Raw genomic sequence first — 21,991 nt, 5'->3', positions numbered from 1 at the left:
AAGGTTACGTGGTTGAAGGTTCTCCCGGACAATGGGAGGATTATTATTATTAACTGTATTTAGTGAACAGTTACTGGGTGCAAAGCACTGTACTAAGCGCTTTGGAGAGTGCAGTATAACATCAAACACACTCCCTGCCCACAATGAGCTCACAATCTACAGATGTAAAGAGGAGGCACAGCCTAGGGGAAAGATCCCGGTCTTGGGAGTCGGAGGAACTGGTTCTAATCCTGCCTCCACCACTTGGCTGCTGAGTGATTCTGGGTCAGTCACTTCACACTTTTCTGTGCCTCAATCACTTCATCTGTAAAATGAGGACCAAGACAGCGAGCCCCAGGTTTTGTGTACACGACATTGGATACAGTGGATATCATAGCACAGGTTTTCCTTAAGCTGGGGTTTTGGAAGCACAAGAGCACCCCTCTCGCCCTGCTGTTTTAGAAGAGAATTTGCCTCTTTGTGGGCAGGGAACATGTCCCCCCAACTCTATTATATTGTACTCTCCCAGCCGCTTGGTACAGATAAGCACCCAGTGAATATGATTGATTGATTTTGCAGGTGGACCTTGTAACTGCTGAAAATTGGGTCAAGGTTGTTACTCTATATGTTTATACACTATCATGCCTTCTCCATCCCTGTGAAAGTTCAGGGCACTTTTTAGTGCAGTATTCCTTTTGCAATTTAGCAATCCATGATCTCAAACCAGGATTTATGCATCAGCACCCCAGTCATCATGCACAGAAGCTATATTATTATGGTATCTGTTAAGCACCTTCTATATAGTGTACTATGAGTGATCAAAAATTTCTGAGTAATTTTTAATGCACTTTTGTGCTTTGCTATAGTATGAGCCTTTGCAGTTTGCAAAGCAGGTTGAAAACATGAAATAGTCTTTGAGATTTCCTATTTACCACATTAAAGGAAGTATTGGTATTTAGTGATTAATATTAAAATATTTTCCTTTGTTATAGAGACATAAGATGCAAAGTATATGTTAATAAAGGGTTGTGATTATAAAGGCAATAAGAGCAGCACTCTTCATTAAAAACCATCTCTCAATCATGATAATATAGTTGTTTAGGTGGAAATATTTTCAGAATTCATTTTTAGAATTCTTTATCAAGAGCTAACTTTTCCTCTTACCCTTTTCGGATTAGTTTCCTACAGAAGTTTATAAGGATTGGTGATTCTAGAGGTAGTCAGATCCTGTTCATTTTTTGATCATTTTAATAAAAAATGTTTATCATGTTTCTGTATTTAGGTTTATGTTCCAGATGAAAATAATGCTATTTTGGGAAGAAGTGCAAATAAGCAAGTTTTTGAAGGTTTGACAACTGGGCTTCTCAGAATCAGTGCTGTGGTTTTTGGCTGCCTGATCTCCAATCTACCAGATGGAAACAGCCGGCCTACTACACCCAAAACATCAACACAGGAAATGAAAAACAAACCCTCGCAAGTTGATGCCTTTAACAGCCGGGTCCAAGACCTCATCAGGTAAAAGTTGTTAGATTCCGTACAACTTTTAATAGAGTACAACCAAATGTAAAGTTCTAGAGACTGGGACATCCCTGACCCCGAATTCCTGACCATTGACATGTCATGTAGAAAAAGAAATGTCATTTCAAGCAATGTGAGTGAGAAAATTCCAAAACTCCCTTAACATCTACTTAAAGGATATTTCCACTGGATATTTGGTTTCGCCTGTTCAAAATATTTCATTACATCACTCGTAGCCTCTCATATCAATCAATCAATGAAGAGTGTTTATTGAGAGTTTAGTCTGTGCAGAGCACTCTCTGCTATAAGAACTTGGACTGTTAACGTTCTTGAGTTTCCTGCTGTTGCACATTTGAAAACATCTTTAGTCCTCCTGGCTTTTAGTCTCCTGGCCCTTTAAATCCTTGCTCAGTTGCAAGTTTTACATTGGTTTCTCTCCTAGCCAACTTTCTCATGTTTTCCAACAAATTTGCTAATAGTTAGCCCATCTCTTTAACCGGGTCACGTGTGGTTCTGGATTTTTGTCAGGCTTCAGATGTGGTAATTTCTTGATCACCTACCTGTTCTGATGCGGTCCTGCTTTCTTCCGTCACCTTTTCCCTAGGGAAATTCAGGCCTGCTCCTGGCATCTGTCCCCCATCCTCTTTTGTGAACGCTGAGGCACAGGGAGTACATTTAATTTTTCAGCAAGGTCTACCTCCCCTGATAATAAATTACCTTTCCCATCTCTTAGTGGCCCTTCTGCTGCCTCCACTGACCTCTTGCTCTTTGCTACGTAAAATTTGTTTTCTGTTGTAGTGTCAGGCATTTTTACTCTGACTTTCCTCCATTTCACTTTGTTCTTCGTGGATTCCCTGTGTATTCCTTTCATGCCTTTCTCTAGCCCAGTCGGTTTATCCAGCATCTTTCTTACCCTTAATTACATTTCCCACTTATTCATTCATATTGACCCTTTTCTCCTAGTATATTTATTGCTGAATAGTGCACATAACCTTTGGGTCCACAACAATTTATCTTTCTGCACTTGACTCCCCCCACCCCCCTGGTCCTCTGGCCTTTTCCCCTCTGTGGCCTTTCCCTCAGTTACTTGATCCCATTCAATTTCACCAACCATTTCCCTGCTTCCTACCCAGTTCGCTGTGCAGAATTTCTTTATAGCTATAGCTGCTGATGAATGCTCACCCTGTCATGTTGGTTTCCCTACAGAGTTGCACGAGTAGCCCCCACACAACACCTTGTTCATTTGTCAGCCAGGATATGCACGCCTTGGGGGCGATGAGGCGTAATGGGCAGCCAAATGCTTCAGTGCAACCTCAGTATGCACTCCGGGGATTGTGCATCCATCCAAAGTGTATTATTTGAGTTTCAAAATCTTTTTCTGAAGAGGAAAAGGATATGTATTCAGTCAAAGATGGACTGAATAATAATAGTGATGGTATTTGTAAAGCACTATGTGTCAAGCACTGTTGTAAACGCTGGGGAAGATACAAGCTAATCAGATTGAACACAGCCCCTGTCCCACACTGGGCTCACAGTCTTAATTCCCATTTTACCCATGAAGTTACTAAGGCACAGAGAAGTGAAGTGACTGCCCAAGGTCACACAGCCAACTGGTGGTAGAGGCAGGATTAGAACCCAGATCCTCTGACTTCCATGCCTGGCTCTTTTCAGTAGGCCATATTATTGAGTAATCATCTGCCAAATGCCTCCAATTGCTGTTAATCAGTAACTTCAAAGGGGCAATCGGTAAGCCCATCCTTTTTGATATGTTAGTAATTTTACCTGGGGAACTGTGGGTGAAGATTTAAACAGTCAAAAGGATAGCAAATCCTCCATTAGTTTGCTGCCTAAGGAGAAAGGGGCCATTTGAAAAACAGAGAGTCTGTTGATTTTCAACTTGACTTTAAATTTTGCCTTTGCAGTCTGGGTCATCAGTGAGAAAAAAACTTCTTCATCCAGCCAGGGACACCCTTCATACAAACCACTTTGAAAGTGTATAACCTATAGCCCTTTTTAATTTCAAATTGAGGTTTTTTGTTCATCTTTCTGAGGTGTGATTCCCCAGTTGCTTCAGAAAACCAAAAAATCACTAGCCCTGGCCTGCTCTATAAGAAGGTGCATGAAGTCCAGTCATTCTGGGCGAAGCTAACTCATCCCAGTAGTTTGCTTCCAAAACTCTAACCTCCAGGTGTGACAAAGCAGAGCAGTGGGATGCTTGTCCTCCTTAATGTCCTGAACTTGTCCTCTAATCAGAGCCATACTGTCTGTGAATGGGCAGGGAGACCAGCGTGCTCTGAGCCCTGTCTGACCTCTTGGTCCCAGGCGGGTCATCGGATAGGAGACCTGATTGGAGTTTCCCAGAAGGCCTCGTGGGCTTTGGGTGCCCGGGCCGGCTGGTCTCCAGCCGGGGAATGTTTGACATGTTTGGCTCCGATGGGGCCTGTAGGGTGGTGGTCCCCGGTGGCCCAGGGAGAACTCTTTCCTCCTCCCTCTCATCTTTCCTCCGGGCCGGGCAGGAGCCGCTGGGAGGGTCACTCCGCTGACCCTTCTGGACCGACACCCCTTTTCTGCCTCCTCATGTCCAGGTTCCGCCCTCTGAATGGAGCTGTCAGTCCAAGGGTATCTAAACCCTTCATAAGACTCCTATCACCCCTTATTTTCCCCCATTAGCCTAGAGACTGTGACTGTATTTAAAACCTTCTTGAACCTATTGCTATCTTCTAACTACACAGCTTCCTGAGGTAATGAATTCCATATGCTTACCACCCACGGTGTGAAGAAGTGTTTCCTTTGGTTTGTCTTGCATCAACTGTCTTCAAGCTTCAGTGGATGCCCTCTAGTCCTGGTAGTGTGAAATTTAGTGAACAACGGTTTTGCGTTCACCCTGTCCCCAGCCTGCATGATTTATAGCCTTCAATCATGCCCCTTCTCAGCTTTTGTCTCTTCCGTTTGAGCTTCATAATATTTTCTGCCTTTCTCCAAGGAGCTACTTTATTTCCTTGATCCTCCTAGGAGCTGTCTCAGCCCCTCTAGAGTCTTCTGGAGTGGGGGAATTGCCCATTAAACCAGATTCCTGTAAGATGCCTTCCAAACCTCCCTGTGGCCACCCTAGTTCCCCCAGGCAGATCTGGCCTACCTGGCATATTCTGAGCAACTCTGGGGCTCTGGACTGTGGTCCCTGGGTACCCTATCACTTGGCCAAAAGCGTTCTGCTTCTCCAGAGCCCTTAAAGTCATTTTCTGGCTGGGAAGATCACTTTCAGTGGCACCACCGGCTTTCACGTCGCTGCTCAGCATTCTACACAAAGAGCACAGGAGAGGAATTGAGTCTTCCCACAGCCTCCGCAAGTTTAAGCATACGGTTTGGAGGACTCACTCTTTCCCTTCATAGAGTAGTGTATCTGATTACCCCTTCAGGGAGACCTTGTCCTCAGCTGCCGGAATACAATCCACTTGACCTTGTCCCTTGCGATCCCATTCTCGTAAATGGAACCTCCATACATGGGCCTTTTGATGATAATTTGCAGAGTGTCTTTTTCTCTTTATTTCATTGCTCCTGTCATTTTTATTGTACATTACTTCAATGTTTAAATTGAACAGAAATTAAATATAATTTCCAAAGCCAGTGAGTACGGTTTGGGGATCAATTGCCTAATATGGCGTCATTTTCAGATGGGACCGAAGGTAGCGGGAAGGTTTGCAAGGTAGAATTTTCTTGGAATACATCTGTTTTGGTGCAGAAAGCATAGGTGGGAGCGCACAGCAATGAAAAAGGGTGGGAAAAATTGAAAATGATTATGGGGGAAAAAAATCCTTCAAATTTTGAAGGATTCTTGGGAGTTCATTCATTCATCCAATAGCATTTATTGAGTGCTTACTATGTGCAGAGCACTGTACTAAGCGCTTGGAATGAACAAGTCGGCAACAGATAGAGACAGTCCCTGCCGTTTGACGGGCGTACAGTCTAATCGGGTGAGACAGACAGACAAGAACAGTGGCAATAAATAGAGTCAAGGGGAAGAGAGACCAAAGGAACTTTGGGCAGTTGTTGAGGCGAATGCAAACCAGAGGGTTCCTAAGAAAAGGTAGAAGAGGAATGCACTCAGTTCACAAGGGACAAGATCACCATCGTCATCATCATCAGTGTTCATTTCGCATGTACTGAGTGCAGAGCATTCAACTTGGTGCTTTGCTTGTTAACATTCACTAAAAGTAGAAGATGGTGTCTGTCCTTGACGAGCTTGTAGTTTACTGGGGGAAAGAGGCAGACACAAATAGCCAACATTCAGTGGAAACAAAAGGGAAAACAGATAAAATTGGCAGCAATGAAAGTAAGCAAAAAATGAATAAATAAGTGGAATAAATAAACCAATATACACAAAGCTGTTAAGGATGAACTGGTGGGATAAACTAACTGGAGAGGTGGGGATTAGTCAGAGGACTGGGTCCTGGAAGAGGTAGTTTGAAGGACTTTGAAGATGGGAAGGGATGTTGGTTTAAAAAACTTGAGGAAAGAATTCCATACAGAAGGAAGAGTGTGCACAGTGAGTCAGAAACCAGACAGCTAGGAGTGAAGTACAGTTAGGAGGTTACTTTGAAGGAGCGAAGGGTGTGAGCTGGGATGTGATGGAAGAATAGAGCAGAACGGAAAGAGAAGAGAGCAGAAAGCTCATTGTATTGTTAGGTCTGTGAGTAAAATAACAATAAACAAGAGAAGCAGTGTGGCTTAGTGGAAATAGCATGGGCTTGGAAGGCACCCAAGTGGCTCCACTGCTTATCAGCTGTGTGACTTTGGGCAAATCACTTAATTTCTCTGTGCCTCAGTTACCTCATCTGTAAAATGAGGATTAAAACTGTGAACCCCACGTGGAACAACCTGATGACCTTGTGTATGCCTCAGCACCTAGAGCAGGGTTTGGCACATAATAAGCACTTAACAAATACCATTATTATTATGATTATGATTATTATTGATCAACCTTGCTCATTCATTTGAAACACTGTGACTCCATTTCATTTAGGATCTTTGTATTTTAGAACCGGTGGTCTAGGTAGAATCACATGTTCATCAATATAAATCTGAAGCCCAAGTTGATTTGAGGGGATAATAAACTAGGGTTGTCATGGATACTGGTCACTGCTCAAAACCCTATTGTTTCCTTGACTTCGTCCCACAACCAAAACAGGTTTTCTAGAAGTTTGAAATTTCAGGATGGAGTACCCTCCCTTGCGCTGACACCTGACACTCATTGAGCTAAGCACAGGGCAGCCCCAGAGCTAAACAGATACATGAGAAGCAAAGCCTGAGACACTCCAGAGGATCTGGTGGTAACAAAAGGATGAAAGGTCTAGACATGGAGTGTACTTTGTTAGGCCTACGGTCAGAAGAATTGTGGATCATGAAATCCAAGGGATATTCAGGCTAAAACTTTCAAAAATTTTAAAATGATCTTCCCCCAAATGAGCTTTTTTTTAAATGGTATTTGTTAAGTGCTTATTATGTTCCCGGCACTATACTAAGCACTGGAATAGAGAAAAGCTAATCAGGGTGGGCAGAGCACTGGACTAAATATACAAGAGTCGGTATGCATGTTCCCTGTCCTCAAGGAACTTACAGCCTAGAAGGGAAGACAGACATTAGAATACATTACCATTACGAACATAAGTTCTGTAGGGCTGAGGGTGGGGTGAATAAAGGGTACCAATCCAAGTTCAAGGGTGATGCAGAAGGGAGATGGAGTAGGGGAAATATGTGCTTAATCATGGAAGACCTCTAGGAGGAGTTGTAATTTTAATAAGGCCTAGGTGGGGAGAGTGATGATCTGTTGGATATGAATCAGTTGATCATATTAATTGAACGCTTACTATGTGTAGAGCACTGTACTAAGCGCTTGGGAGAATACCATCTAATGGAGTAAATAGAGACGCTCCCAGCCCCACAGTGAGCTAAAGGGAGGGAGACATCAATATAAATGCTTTGCACATAGTAAGCAAATACCATCATTATTATTATAAATAAATAAGTTACAGATATGGACGTACATGCTGCAGGACTGAGGGAGGGGTAAGTAAAGAGTGCAAATCCAAATGCAAGAGCAATGCCACAGAGTGGGAGAAGGGGAAATGAGGGCTTAGTTAGGGAATGCCTCTTGGAGGAGATGTGCTTTCAATAAGGTTTTGACGGTGGCGAGAGTGATCGTTTGTTGGATATGAAGAGGGAGGGCTTTCCAGGCCAGAGGTAGGATGTAGGCGAGAAATTGGCAGCAAGATAGATGAAATGAAGGTACAGTGAAAGGTTGGCATTAGAAGAGCGAAGTGTGCAGGCTGGGCTGTAGTAGGAAAGCAGCGAGGTAAGGTAGGAGGGGGCAAGACGAGTGAGTGTTTTAAGCCGATGGTAAGGAGTTTCAGTTTGATAATAGTAATTATTATGGTATTTAAGTGCTTACTATGTTCCAACCACTCTTCTAAGCACTGGGATAGATACAAGGTAATCAGATTCCCCCATGTGGGGTTCACAGTCTTAATCGCCATTTTACAGATGTGGTCACTGAGGCACAGAGAAGTGGCTTGCCCAAGGTCACGGAGCAAACAAGTGGCAGAGCTGGGATTAAAACCCACATCGTCTGTCTGCCAAGCCCGTTCTCTTTCCACTAAGCCACGCTGCTTGATGCTGAGGTGGATGGGCAACCACTGGAGGTTCTTGAGGAGTGGGGAAACATGCCCTGAATGTTTCTGTAGAAAAATGATCCAGGCAGCAGAGTGAAGTATGGACTAGAGTGGGGAGAGACAGGAGGCATGGAACTTAGCAAGGAGGCTGATACAGTAATCAAGGCAGGATAAGATAAGTGCTTGGATTAATGGGGTAACAGTTTGGAGAAGAAACGGCAGATATCAGCAATGTGGTGAAGGTCGAACCAACAGGATTTGGTGACAGATTGAATATGTATGTTAAATAAGAGAGATGAGTCGAGGATAATGCCAAAATTACAGTCTCATGATAGAGGGAGAATGGTTGTGCTGTCTATAATGACAAGAAAGTCATGAGGAGGATAGGGTTTGGGCGGGAAGATGAGGAGTTCTATTTTGGACATGTTCAGGTTGAGGTGCAGTTGGGACATCCAAGTAGAGATGCCCTGAAAGCAGGAGGAAATGTGAGACCGCAGAGGAGAGAGATCAGGCTGGAGATATAGATTTGGGAAACTTCTGCATAGAGAAGGTAGGTGAATCTATGGGAGAGAATGAGCAATCCAAGGGAGTGCGTGTAGCTGGAGAATAGAAGGGGGACCCAGATCTGAGCATTGATGATCTCGCACATTAAGGGATGGGAGGCAGAGGAGGAGCCCATGAAAGAGACTGAGAATGAGTGGCCAGAGACATAGGAGGAGAACCAGGAGAGGGCAGTTTCAGTGAAGCCAATGCTGGATGTTTCCAGGAGAAGGAGATGGTCGACAGTGTTGAAGGCAGCTGAGAGGTAGAGGAGGATTAGGATGGAGTTGAGGCCATTGGATTTGGCAAGAAGGTGATTATGGGTGATGTTTGAGAGGGTGGTTTCCTGTGGAGTGAAGGGGTTGGCAGCCAGAATGAAGAGCGTCAAGGAAGAAATTGAAGGAGAGGAACTGGAGACAGTAGGTGCAGACAGCTCACTTAAGGAGTTAGGAGATGAATGGTAGGAGGGAGATGGGGCGCATAACTGGAGGGAGCTGTGGGGATCAAGGGAGGGTTTCATTTTTTAGATTAGGGGAGACATGGACATGTTTGAAAGCAGTGGGGAAGAAGCCCCTGGAGAGCAAACAATTGAAGATGGCAGTCAGGGAGGGATAAAAGGAGGGGGCAAGTGCTTTAATAAGGCGTGAAGGGATGAGGGGGTCGGCGGCACAGGTGGAGGAGGGTGGATTTTGAGGGAAGGCAGGTGGTCTCTTGCTGAGAAGCTGCTGGGAAAGCTGGGAGAATTGAAAAAGAGGCAGGAGATGAAATGGGCCAGATAGGAGCAAGGGTGATTTTAGGAAGATCATACCTGATAGTTTCAATTTTATCAGTAAAGTAGATGGCCGGGTCATTAGGGCAAGGGTTATGGGAGGCGGGAGGATGTGGTTTTAAGAAGGGAGTTAAACGTCTGGAATGGTTGGCAAGGGCAATCCACATGGGTGTCAAATGGAATGAAAAAATAATTTTTCCGGACAGAGTTAATGCACATAAGGATAAAATTGAAGTGAGCGAGGTCTGCTTGATATCTAGATTTCCACCAGCAGCACACTATAGCTTGTGTACAGTTGTGAAGGAAGCAGACTGTGGAGGTGATTCAGGGCTGTGGTTACAGGTACGAATTCGATGAAGGGATTGGAAGCGAGTGATTTGAGTTCAGTAAAGAGGGTAGTTTTGAGAGCATCAGTTTGGTCAGGGTGATGTCGAGGGTGTCACTGTGGTCATCGAGGGAAGGTAGTTTGGGCGTGGAAACTAAATGGGGCATGATGACTTGAGAAAATTGGATGGGGTCAAAAGATCGCAGATGATGAGAGCGAGTGGGTGTCCAAGTTGGTGAGTCGGGGAGTTGGGGTGAGAAGGAGGTCAGTGGAGGTGAGAAGTGATTGAAAGCAGGCAGTCTAAGTCATCAGGAATGTCTGTGTGGATATTGAAGTCCCCAAAAAAGAGAGAAGGAATCCGTGAAAGGGATCAGAAACATCCGAAAAGTTGGAGGTGGGGTTGGGGGAGCAGTACCTGACTGTTACTAGGATCTGGAGTGGTTGGTAGAGGCAGATGATGTGGGCTTCGAAGGAAGGGAAAGAACCGGAAGGGCGAGATGGAATGGTGCGAAAGCAGCATTGGGGAGCAAGAAGGAAGCCAACACCTCCCCCTTTCCCAGTGAATCTGGGAGAGTAAGTGAAGATGAGGTCCCCCTATAGAGAGAGCCGCAGGGGAGGCCGGCTCATCTGGCGAGAGGTTTCAGTGATGACAAGGAGCAACAGGGTCTGAGTCAGGAACAGGTCAGGGATGAAGAGAAGCTTTCCCCTAATGGAGAGGAGGTTTCACAGGCCGCACTTGGCTGAAGCTATGGGGGGAGTGTTGGGGGAAGGAGATTCAGTCATTTATTCATTCAGTTGTATTTATTGAGCACTTACTGTGTGCAGAGCACTGTACTAAGTGCTTGGAAAATACAATTCAGCAACAGAGACAATCCCTACCCAACAACAGGCTCACAGTCTACAAGGCAGACAACAAAACAAAACAAGGCAAATAGACATCAATAGCATCAATATAAATAGATTATACATATTTGCACATCATTAATAAAATAAATAGAATAATAAATATGTACATATTCACAAGTGCTGTGGGGCGGGGACGGGGGTAGAGTAGAGGGAGGGAGTCGGGGCGATGGGGAGGGCAGGAAGAGCAGAGGAAAAGTGAGGGCCTTAGTCCGGGAATTGGTACGAGGGGTAGGGAAGGGTTGGATGGGAGTGAACCGATGGGGGCTGGCATTGATGAGGATGATGATATCTAATACACTCAGTCCTGCCCAAACACCTGTTTGTACTACGCATTTAGGATAGAATGTGAAGGCGGTTGGGAAATGTTCTTCTGACAACGCTATCCTTCTGAACCCAGTGTGGCACAGCGTCAGAAGAAACAGTTAGGCATACAGTGAGTGCTACAAAGCAAGTTTTCCCTCAATCCAGAGTTCTGCAAGAGCACAACTCCCACATTATAGGAGAACCGGATGTATGTATTTGACCCACCACTTCCGCCCCTCCCCACACAAACACATGCATATACTGGGCAGCATTTTTTCAGACATAGCACAGAAAGCATGAAGTCATTCAGATCCCTGAACCAGGAATTCGGAGACACGGGGAATAGCCGTGGCTCCAGCATTGTGTGATTTCTGTTAAGTAAAACTAGTTAGCCGAAGTTTTTAATCAGCCATGAAAGAAGTTTAGGACATTTTCCTGTTGGGAATTTCTTCATTTATCTTTGAGGAGATGCCAGAAAGCTTGGAGCAAGGAAGTCGTCTTAGAGCCTAGAAGGCAGCAAACAACTTCTGGGAGATGGAAACAGTCGGCCCTTTTTCCAGTTCCTTCCCAGCAGCTAAAAAAATTCCTTCTGGGAAGGGATGACACCGAAAAGGAGACGACCTGGCACCATGTGAACTGCCGTTAGTAAGGAGCAGGTCGCTCCCTGCCTGCTGGCTATAATACCATTACCCAGAACACTGGTGTCAGTTCATTGTGATATTAGGGGAATGGAAATCACAGAAAGAAGTAAAGGGTGGGGGGTGGCGGCCTCGCTGAGTCTGAAAAGACATATTTCAAATGAGATTTTTTTAAAAAGAAGGTTGAATCAGAGAGAGAGTAAAACTTTTCCAGTCGGCAGGAGCTGTCAAAGAAGGCTTTGGCTAGCCACTGAAGAAGGACATTGACAGGTTCTGAACTAGTTCTCGGTCATAACTGTCTCTATCTGTATATAGCTGTAATTTATTTATTTAATCATTTATCTATTTATTTACATTAATGTCTGCCCCCCCCCCAGACTGTGAACTTGTTGTGGGCAGGGAATGTGATGTTGTACTCTCCCAAGAGCTTAGTACAGTGCTTTGGACACAGTAAGCACTCAGTAAATATGATTATTATAAATAAGAGTAATTGTGGTCAGAGAATTCCATTCCTTCAGGAAACGAGCAGAGGATCAGTTTAAAAAAAGTGATCGTACACTGTAGTCAGTTGCATTTAGTGAGCACCTACCATACGCAGGGTACGTTAGCTTGGACTGTGCCACTCCTAGTCTCCGAGTCTTGTCAATTATGTCCCTCTGGGGCACCCAGTACAGTAAGGAAATAAGCAGGCACTGTGAAATGTACAATGAAGATGGTTTGTGTTGAGAGGACCTGTTTATGATATTAATGACATTATTAAACAAGCACACCATAGAAACAAGCTGATCAGATTGGTTACAGTCCATGTCCCATGTGGGGCTCACAGTCTAAAAATGGGGAGCAAGAACTTCTCCCTCCCTCTCCATATTCCCCAGACCACCACTCTCTCCACCTTCAAAGCATTATTAAGATCATATCTCCTCCAAGAGATCTTCCCCGATTAAGCCCTCTTTTACCCTAGTCCCTTTCTCTTCTGCCTTACTTGGCTCTGTACCTTCTAAGTACTTGATATTCACCCCCTAACACTTAAGTACATAGTCGGTAATTTATTTATTTATATTAATGTCTCTCTCCCCCTCTAGACTGTAAACTCCTTGTGAGTAGGGAACTCCCAGCTCTGTTTTATTGGCCAAGCACTTTTTACACAGCTCCGCACACATTAAGGACTCAGTCAACACCACTGATTAACATGATCCCCATTTTACAGGTGAAAAAGTGGAGGCATAGAGAAGTTAAGTGATTTGCCCAGTGTTTATTAATAATAATAATTGTATTTGATAAGCACTTACTGTGTACCAGGCACCGTACTAAGCGCTGGGGTGGATACAAGCAAATCGGGTTGGACACAGACCCTGTCTCTCATGGGTCTCCCAGTCTCGATCCCCATTTTACATGAGGTAACTGAGGCTCAGAGAAGTGAAATGACTTATCCAAGGTCACCCAGCAGACAAGTGGCAGAGCTGGGATTAGAACCCACAACCTTCTGACTCCCTAGCCCATGCCCTATCCACTAAGCCATACAACAAACCAGCGTGGGTTCAGAGTTAGAACTCAGATCTCCTAACTCCTTAGTCCTGTGCTTTTTTCACTAGGCCAGGCGGAAGCAGCGTGGTTCAGTGGAAAGAGCCAGGCTTGGGAGTCAGAGGTCATGGGTTCTAATCCTGGCTCTGCCACTTGCCAGCTGTGTGACTTTGGGCAAATCACTTAATTTCTCTGTGCCTCAGTTACCTCATCTGTAAAATGGGGAGTAAAACTGTGAGCCCCGTGTGGGACTACCAGATCACCTTGTATCTCCCAGCTCTTAGAACAGTGCTTTGCACATAGTAAGCGCTTAACAAATACCACCATTTATTTTTATTTTCTGTATAACCGCAGCCTGGTGCCAATGCTGGGCTGAGTTGCCATAACCTAGCAGACAGTTGCCTGCTATCCAATGTGGTCTTCACCTCTGTTAGCCATCTCTTTCGTGGGATTCCTGTTGAGCATGCCTACCTAGCAGAATTTCCTACTTGGTCCTGAGAGCAGAGAGCTTCTTTACTGATAGTACAGACCCAGTTGACAGAACAGGGATTAGAACCCAAGTACCCCAACTCCTAGATTAGTCCTTTTACCACTGGACCAACAGCAGCACTGTTTCAGGGTGAAGACACAATCCCTTCCTTCACTGAATTTACCCACTAACAGAGAAAACAAACATTAACATAATTTACAAAGAAGAGGAACCACTCACTTCCCCTTTCTGCCTTCTCCTCACTGTGGCCCATGTATTTAGCTGTGTGGCCCTTAAGCACTTTGAAACTCATCCAAGCCCCACAGCACTTATGTAAATAACCTTATAGTCTACTATTTCCCTTATCTGTAATTTATTTTAAAGTCCATCTCCCCCTGTAGACTATAAGCTCCTTGTGAGCAGGAATCGTGTCAGTTTTATTATAGTGTAATTGTCCAGCGCTTAGTCTAGTGCTCTGCACACAGTAAGCACTCAATAAATGACAGTGATGGCTTGATTCATAGATCAAATATTGGATATGTAAATATTGAAACTACAAGAGGTTGTGAGTGCAAAAGTGTTAAGATCGTGCAGAAGTGCTGTGTCAAGAAAGTATGGGCGATGTGATCTTGGGAGAAGAAAATGAATCAGGGAAAACTTCCTGGAAGAAGTGGGATTTCAGGAGGCCTTTGAATATGGGAAGAGCTGTGGTCTGGTGGATTTGGAAAAGGGAGTTCCGGGCAGGGAGAAGGGCATGAACCAGGATGAGGAGATGAGGATTTTTTTTTTAATAGCATTTATTAAATACTTACTATGTGCCAGGCACTGTACTAAGCACTGATCCAAGATCCAAGCTAATCAGGTTGAACACAGTCCCTGCCCCATGTGGGGTTCACAGTCTTAATTCCCATTTTACAGATGAGGAATCTAAGGCACAGAAAAATTGTGACTTGCACAGGGTCACACAAGAGACAAGTGGCAGAGCCAGGTTTAAAACCCAGATCCTTCTGATTCCCTGGCCCATGCTTTATCCACAAGACCACACTGCTTCTCAAGATTAGACTGTAAGCCCGTCAGACGGCAGGGACTGTCTCTATCTGTTGCCGACTTGTTCATTCCAAGCGCTTAGTACAGTGCTCTGCACATAGTAAGTGCTCAATAAATACTATTGAATGAATGAAAGATGGGAGAGCTGAGAACCAAATGAGAATATGAACAAGAGAGGAACAGAAAGTGCAAGCTCTTCACTAGGAAAACAACATGAATAGGTAAGGGTGAGAGTTGAATAGGGAAGGGCGGGAGAGCTGATGGGTTATTTTAAAGCCAGTGGTTGGGAGTTTCTGTTTGATGTTGAAACAAATATATGACCATTGGCAGTTTTGAGGAGCAGAGGAGAGTCAAGTGCAGAACAATACTGTAGAAATCTGATCTGAGCAGCAGAGTGAAGTGTGAAGTAGAGAGGGGACAGGCTAAAGGCTATGAGACGAGTGAGGAGGATAATACAGTAGTCAAGCTGGGATATGACAAGCACCCAGACCAGGATGGTGGCCATTTGGATGGAGAAGAAGAGGAAGATCTGGGACCTGTTGTTTAGGAAAACCTGACAGGATTTAGCAACAACTTGAATGTGAGAGTTGAAAAAGAGAAAGGAATCCAGGAGAATGCTAAGCCTGCAGGAGAATGATGATGTCAGAGGGATGGGAAAGTTAAGTAGAGGGGAGAGGATTGGGAAGGGGAGATGAGAAATTCAGTTTTTGGTGAGAATTAGTGTTTGCAGGGTTTAAGACATATCACTGACAACTTCTTTCCCAGCTCCCAATTCTTAAAGTACGTGTCCTCACCCATTAATCTAGGAGGTGTTAACAGGCAAAGTTTAGATCTTGAGTTGAGTTCTTTGACACAAATGCCACATGGCATCAAGTCTTAATTTATGAGACAGGTCAGACTTCCTCTGAGTTCCTGTTTTCTTGGCCTTCTTGCTGGGCTAAAGGCCTTGTTGAACTTCTTATGGTTTGCTGTGTCTCACACATGCACTCCTTTCTCTTTGATGTTTCCTTTGCCGATGTATCAGGGCTTGATAATTTCAGGGAGAAGGCTCATTTTTCACCATTTGTGACTGAGAGTTCAGAACGATTTCATATTTAAAAAATAAATGTATTCGAGAGTGTTATAGCCAAGTTGTCTTATGCATCTTTGGTTTCAGTCCAAATAGAGTGTAGAACTCCCATTTCAAAAAAGTTGGTAAATATGGTTTCCTAGCCAATTTCTTCTCTCCATAAAAAACAAATTCCCCATATTCAAAGCTCTGTGAAGTATTGCTGAATACATAGTGGCTGCCTCATTGTCCTAAATAATTACTCTACTTAACCTAGTGCTTAATAAAAGGCTTTCACATGGTATATAAAAATCTCTAGTGTTAAATCAAGTTCTTGAATTTTTTCTCATCCTTTGATTGTTTTTTTAATTCAGCCCTCTACATCTCATTAATGAAAAGCTCATTCATTTTACTAAGTTTTCCTCTTCTAAAACTTCTTGGAGTCAGTTTCTCTTAATGCTTTCAGAGTGTAATTTAGATTAGATGCGCTTCCTTTCCTTTGTACATTTGTTCTTGGGTCATTTGAAACTTGTGAACTCATCTCTAGACTGTGGCTTGTTGTGGACAGGGAATGTGTCTGTTGTTATATTGTACTCTCTCAAGCGCTTACCACAGTGCTTTGCACATAGTAAGCTCTCAATAAATATGATTGAGTTTAAAAAACTCATCAAGAATTTTACTCTTTAGCGATGTCCCGTTGTCTTTATAAAAGGGACTTGTGGACGTTAGAGTGTTAATGTATTTGTCTGTCCCGGGATTTTCTCCCAGTGTATTTTAGGAAATAGTCATTAAATTGCTAAGCCCAGACTAAAATGAGAATAAGAATGGAAAACTAGAATGGAGAAACAGTGCGGCCTAAAGGAAAGGACACAGGCCTGGTAGTCAGAAGACCTGGGTTCTAATCCTGATTTTGCCACTTCTCTGCTGGGTGACTTTGGGCAAGTCACTTAACTTCTCTGTGCTCAGTTTCCACATCTGTAAAATGGGAATTTGAATCCAACTCTCCACCTTGGAGTCCCATATGGGACAGGGACTGGGTCAGACCTAATTGTCTAGTATCTATCCCAGTGCTTAATACAGCTTGATACACAGTAAGTACTTTACAAGTACCATAATTATCATTAATAGAGTTTCCGGAAGTGAAAATCTCATTGAATCGAACAAGGACTCTGTTTTACCCATAAAACTAACTTAGCAGTCACATGCATTGGACCTTTAACAATTCTGGGGGGATCACTAGTAAAAATACTGATTGTACTATCTGTATAGTGCAAGTCTAGCTGGAAAGGGAGGGAATAGAGCAAATTTTTTCAAGTTCTGTGGCTTTGACACTTTAATACTGACCTATAAAACTGGTTCAGAGTCCCCCTTAAAAAGGCTTATGTAAAGTCTTTGTACTTTGTTTTGGTTTTTTTGCTAAGGTGCACTATGTATTTAAAAAAGTATTTTATCTTTAAGCATTGTCAGTTGTCTTGCTTAAAGTAATGTTTGGACAAATACTTGTCTAAAACTGTTCTTTATTATAATCTCCAGGAGAAGAGGTCTGTGGTAATTATTTCTCTTTATCCCTACAGAAAATGATTTTTATACATTTGCTGTCTGAAAACAGTGCTTATCTTAGCTCTCCCTCTTCTTTGGAAACATAGGAATTCATTTTTCTGAAATAATTATTTCCACATTAATATTCCATCTATTTAATTCATTTAATCCAAATTTTTTCCAGAAACATAAACTGAGACTCTGCTCAGTGACCCTCACCAAAGCCAAATTGGCATTAGATTTGTATATTCAAAAACAGCCATTACTTTACCATTTTTGAAGGAAAAGACAAACTTGTAACAATTCATCACTTCCATGGGCTTCTCTGCTTCTCCAAGGTGCTTTGACAATAGATTTAAGAAAACTTTGTATCCAAACATTGAGTTACTTAGTTTGAACTCAGTATACGTCACAGTTTCAGCTTTAGATTTATACAGAAGTTATGAGAATGGGCTGATCTAATACTGCAAAAACAATATGGTTAGGAACCAAAAAAGGTTTATTAATAAAAGAATGTTAATTGATGAGTTTCCCACATCAGTAGGTATGCTTCCGAGGCTTTTTACTAATTTTACCCAGCAAGGGACTGATTGTAAATGTAAATGTTGGTATTTGTTAAGCGCTTACTATGTGCAGAGCACTGTTCTAAGCGCTGGGGTAGACACAGGGGAATCAGGTTGTCCCACGTGGGGCTCACAGTCTTAATCCCCATTTTACAGATGAGGGAACTGAGGCACAGAGAAGTTAAGTGACTTGCCCACAGTCACACAGCTGACAAGTGGCAGAGCTGGGATTCGAACTCATGATCCCTGACTCCAAAGCCCGTGCTTTTTCCACTGCGCCACGCTGCTTCTCAGCAATTTGAACATCTTGTGATTGTATATTCTCTTTGTAAATTAAAAATACAAATACAAAATTTTTAATCTCTGATTTTTGTTCTTAATTTCTTATATAATTCACCTTTACTCTTATTTTCATTGCTTACAGCTTTGAATACAAATACAAAATTTTTCATCTCTGATTTTTATTCTTAATTTCTTATATAATTCACCTTTACTGTTATTTTCATTGCTTACAGCTTTGAATGAGGAAACAACAGCAGTCTGTCAGTGCCAAAACTACTTGGAGCAGAGAATTCTCTCTGTGGAGAATCTTTAATGAACTTAAAATCTTATTTTCAATGATCGCTGCTTTGTTATCTAATAAAGCCGCAATTACTGTTAAGGGAGATTTGTAAAGACAAGCCCAGAGATCGATCCATCTATCCAGTGGAAAGAGATGAAGAAAAAAATGAAGACGATGGAAGTCTTACAGACATCTTAAATATCCACTTCAGAGATAGTGACTAGTGCTCTTTATAATCTAAAAGGCTATTATGTTCTTGCTATTTGATGTCCTGTTAATAGTAATGAAATAAAAAGATAATAGGCTACAGAAAGTATTAGGAATTTATCTTGCAATTAGGTATCTGGGTAGGATTCTCATTTCCTGAATTGCTACATTCTAGTGAGTTAGACTTCTTATACAAAAAAATATCACAGCAAACCAGAGATGATTATAAATCATTTTTCTATGGTAATAGTCTTCTGCCCAGAAAAGTGTACAGTAGAATAAACAACTTCATCTAAGTTGAAAAATAGCATCAGAAGGAAAATCCATCACTTAACAGAAATGTTTGGCCAGATTTAAATATATTGTAACTTGGTGTTCTTTATTTAAGCTTTGTTGTATTTATATATGTAAATTTGAAACTTGCTTTTTTTTTTTGTATGGTGTAACATCGATGATACAGAATTTGCTAGGGAAATTGACCCTGGCAGCGTGGCGTTTTGTAATGCAATGTTTTTCCACACTTGCAGCTATGTGGTGAACATAGGATTGATAGACAAGCTGTGTGGCTGCTTCCTTTCTGTGCAAGGCCCGGTTGACGAACATCCCAAAATAGCTACATTTCTGCAGAATGCTACAGCAGTCTTACATGGAATGTGCAGGCTGTGTTTTGCTGTCAATGGAAAGTAAGTCCACTTTATAAGTCAAATTGGATTAGTGGTTTAACTTGTTTCTTGGGTTTTGCCTTAAGGTGCGGAATAAAGCTTACCTTCAATGATTCATGTTTTATTTCACTGGCAAATAGTTTGCCCTTCATTTGCCTCACCGTAAGCGGTTTGAAAATATTTGCAAAAAGTAGCTCCGCTTTAACCATACCGAAATTTGCTTATCAGTCAATATCAACTTGCTGAAGGTTGAGTGACTGCTCCAGATATGTCTCAGTTCTATCTACTCCCGGCCTTTCAAATTGGGGCATTTCCCAGGAATGCCCTTATCGAGTCCATCCATCTTGTCTTGTTTCATCATTGTCCTTTGCTATTTTTGTTCGGGGGCTTGTCTAGCCTTTGTCATTCATTCTGGTCACATGCCTTGGCCATTACCTGTTTTTCTTGTCGGGATCTTGCACAATGCCAGAACCTTTGTTTACATGCCGAACCTTCCATTTGATTACTTTGTACTCAGCCCCACCTCTGCTCTCCAACCCCACAATTTTGTTCAGTGCTATCATCACTTAGAGGTAAGTATCCCATTAGAAAGCAGAGGCCGTTTCGTTCCTCAGACTGCAGACTGACTAAACCTTGTTTTTGCTGAACGTTGTTTCTGGCCAGAGAGTAGTATTTTGCTTGGCTTTTCCACCTTAGCCCTCATCCAGCTGCACGAAGTTCATTACCGAATAATCAGGCAGATTTTCGGACATTTTCCCCATCATTTTCACTGTCTTTCCAGTGGTCATAATTATAAATTTTGAGTCATAGGGACTTGGGGATGGTGGAGAATAGACGAGAGATAATAGTTTACCTGCAGTTAGGATGAACTCTCAAGAGCACCCAGAAAAATTTTAGTTAAATATATTACAAAGCAATAGGAGCCTGAATACACACAATGTTTTATCAACTGAACATCATGGCAGGACATAAAAAGACCTAGACCCTGTTCTCTAAGGGCTCACAGGTTAAAATAAGTTGGCAACTCTTCAAGTATAGCAAAAGAACAGAAAATTATTCCAATAAGATGCTACAATGGGTGATTGAAGCCGCAGATCAAAAACAAAGACTGAGAGCTGCCATAACCAGAATATCGGCAAGTAGCAAAGAGTGGGAGTTCTGGGGGATGGGAGGCAGAGATGTGGATGCCAGGGTTTCAGGAGGTGGGGAGGCAGCCGAAAGCAGGATTTCCTGGAGGAGGGAAGTGCTCAAGCGTTCTTGGGAGTAAGAGGAAGTTGTAAAAGCCATGGGTCCTGGCGGACCAAGGGAGTGGCAGAGAGTTGGTGTTCTCTGGTGGGAGATATCGAGTGGCAGTGAAAAGCAAGAGAAAACTGGGGGGGGGTGCGGGAAATACTGTATCCCTAACCCAAAAAAGATGAAGCAGTGGCATATTTCCCTGTTTGTGAGCTGTGCAGCAGCGGAAGGAAAACTGCATGTAAACCACGAGCCCCAGATTGGCTACCCCATTCTTTGTCTTTGATAAGCAAGTAAATTGTCCTTTTAACCAAGACTAATACTGATCCTTTCACATTGCTCAGATATAAATCTGCCTAAGTAACAGAAACTACTACTTTTACCTTTTATTCCTTTGGTATGACTAAGTTCCTCAGTTAAGATGCCATTTGATTACTGATATTCAAGCTACACATGGAAATAAGGAAATGATTCGGTCATCCAGTAACCAATCGGCGATGTTTATTGAGCACTAATTGCATGCAGAGCACTGTACTAAATGGTTGGGAGAGTACTGTCAGTGGAATCAGTAAAGTCGTTCTCTGCCCACAGAAAAGCTTATAGTTTAGAGGGAGAGGTAGACGTTAATATAAATAAATGAATTATTGATATGACATAAGTGCTTCGGGGCTGAGAGTGGGGTAAATATCAAATACTTAAAGGGTAAAGATCCAAGATCCAAGATCCTCGAAGCAGCGTGGCTCAGTGGAAAGAGCATGGGCTTTGGAGTCAGAGGTCATGAGTTCGAATCCCAGCTCTGCCACTTGTCAGCTGTGTGACTGTGGGCAAGTCACTTAACTTCTCTCGGCCTCAGTTACCTCATCTGTAAAATGAGGATTAAGACTGTGAACCCCATGTGGGACAACCTGATTCCCCTGTGTCTCCCCCAGCGCTTAGAACAGTGCTCTGCACATAGTAAGCACTTAACAAATACCAACATTATTATTATTAAGTGCATAAGCAAGGGAGAGGGAGTAGGGGAAAAAAGGGCTTAAGAGGGGAAGACCTCTTGGAGGAGATGTGATTTTTAATAGGGCTTTGAAGGAGGGGAGAGTAATGGTCTGTCAGATAGGAACAGGGAGGGAGTTCCAAGCCAGAGCAAGGATGTAGTGAAGAAGTTAACGGCGAGATTAAATGAGATAGAGATGCCGTGAGTAGATTGGTATTGGAGGAGCAAAGTGTGTAGTCTGGGTTGTAGCAGGAAATCAGCAAGGTACCGCAGCATGGACGAGCTGATGGAGTGCTTTATAGCCAGTGGTACAGAGTTTCTGTTTGACGTGGAGGTGAACAAGCAACCACTGACGTTCTTGAGGAGTGGGGAAACATGGACTAGAAAAACGATCCAGGCAGGAGAATAGAAATGTGGACTGGAGTGGGGAGAGTCAGGATGCAGAGATGTCAGCGAGGAGGCTGATGCAGTAGTCAAGATGAGATAGGGTAAGTGCTCAGATCAGCATT

The 21,991-nt window shown here is 43.0% G+C and overlaps 1 protein-coding gene across 6 annotated transcripts in view; it reads left to right on the top strand.

The window, feature by feature from the left end:
- SCAPER (S-phase cyclin A associated protein in the ER) overlaps positions 1-21,991 on the top strand; it is a 319,884-nt gene that overhangs the window by 240,934 nt on the left and 56,959 nt on the right. For all 6 annotated transcript variants that reach the window (XM_039912274.1, XM_039912273.1, XM_039912272.1 and 3 more), the window contains 2 exons: positions 1,262-1,494; positions 19,127-19,282. In XM_039912274.1, coding sequence (XP_039768208.1) covers positions 1,262-1,494; positions 19,127-19,282 — 389 coding nt within the window. The remainder of the gene's footprint in view (positions 1-1,261; positions 1,495-19,126; positions 19,283-21,991) is intronic.

The sequence above is a fragment of the Ornithorhynchus anatinus genome, chromosome 5 (genome assembly GCF_004115215.2).
Source record: "Ornithorhynchus anatinus isolate Pmale09 chromosome 5, mOrnAna1.pri.v4, whole genome shotgun sequence".
Lineage (NCBI taxonomy): Eukaryota > Metazoa > Chordata > Mammalia > Monotremata > Ornithorhynchidae > Ornithorhynchus > Ornithorhynchus anatinus.
The sequence above is the reverse complement of the archived record's forward strand: the minus strand, read 5'-3'. Positions and strand labels throughout refer to the sequence as shown.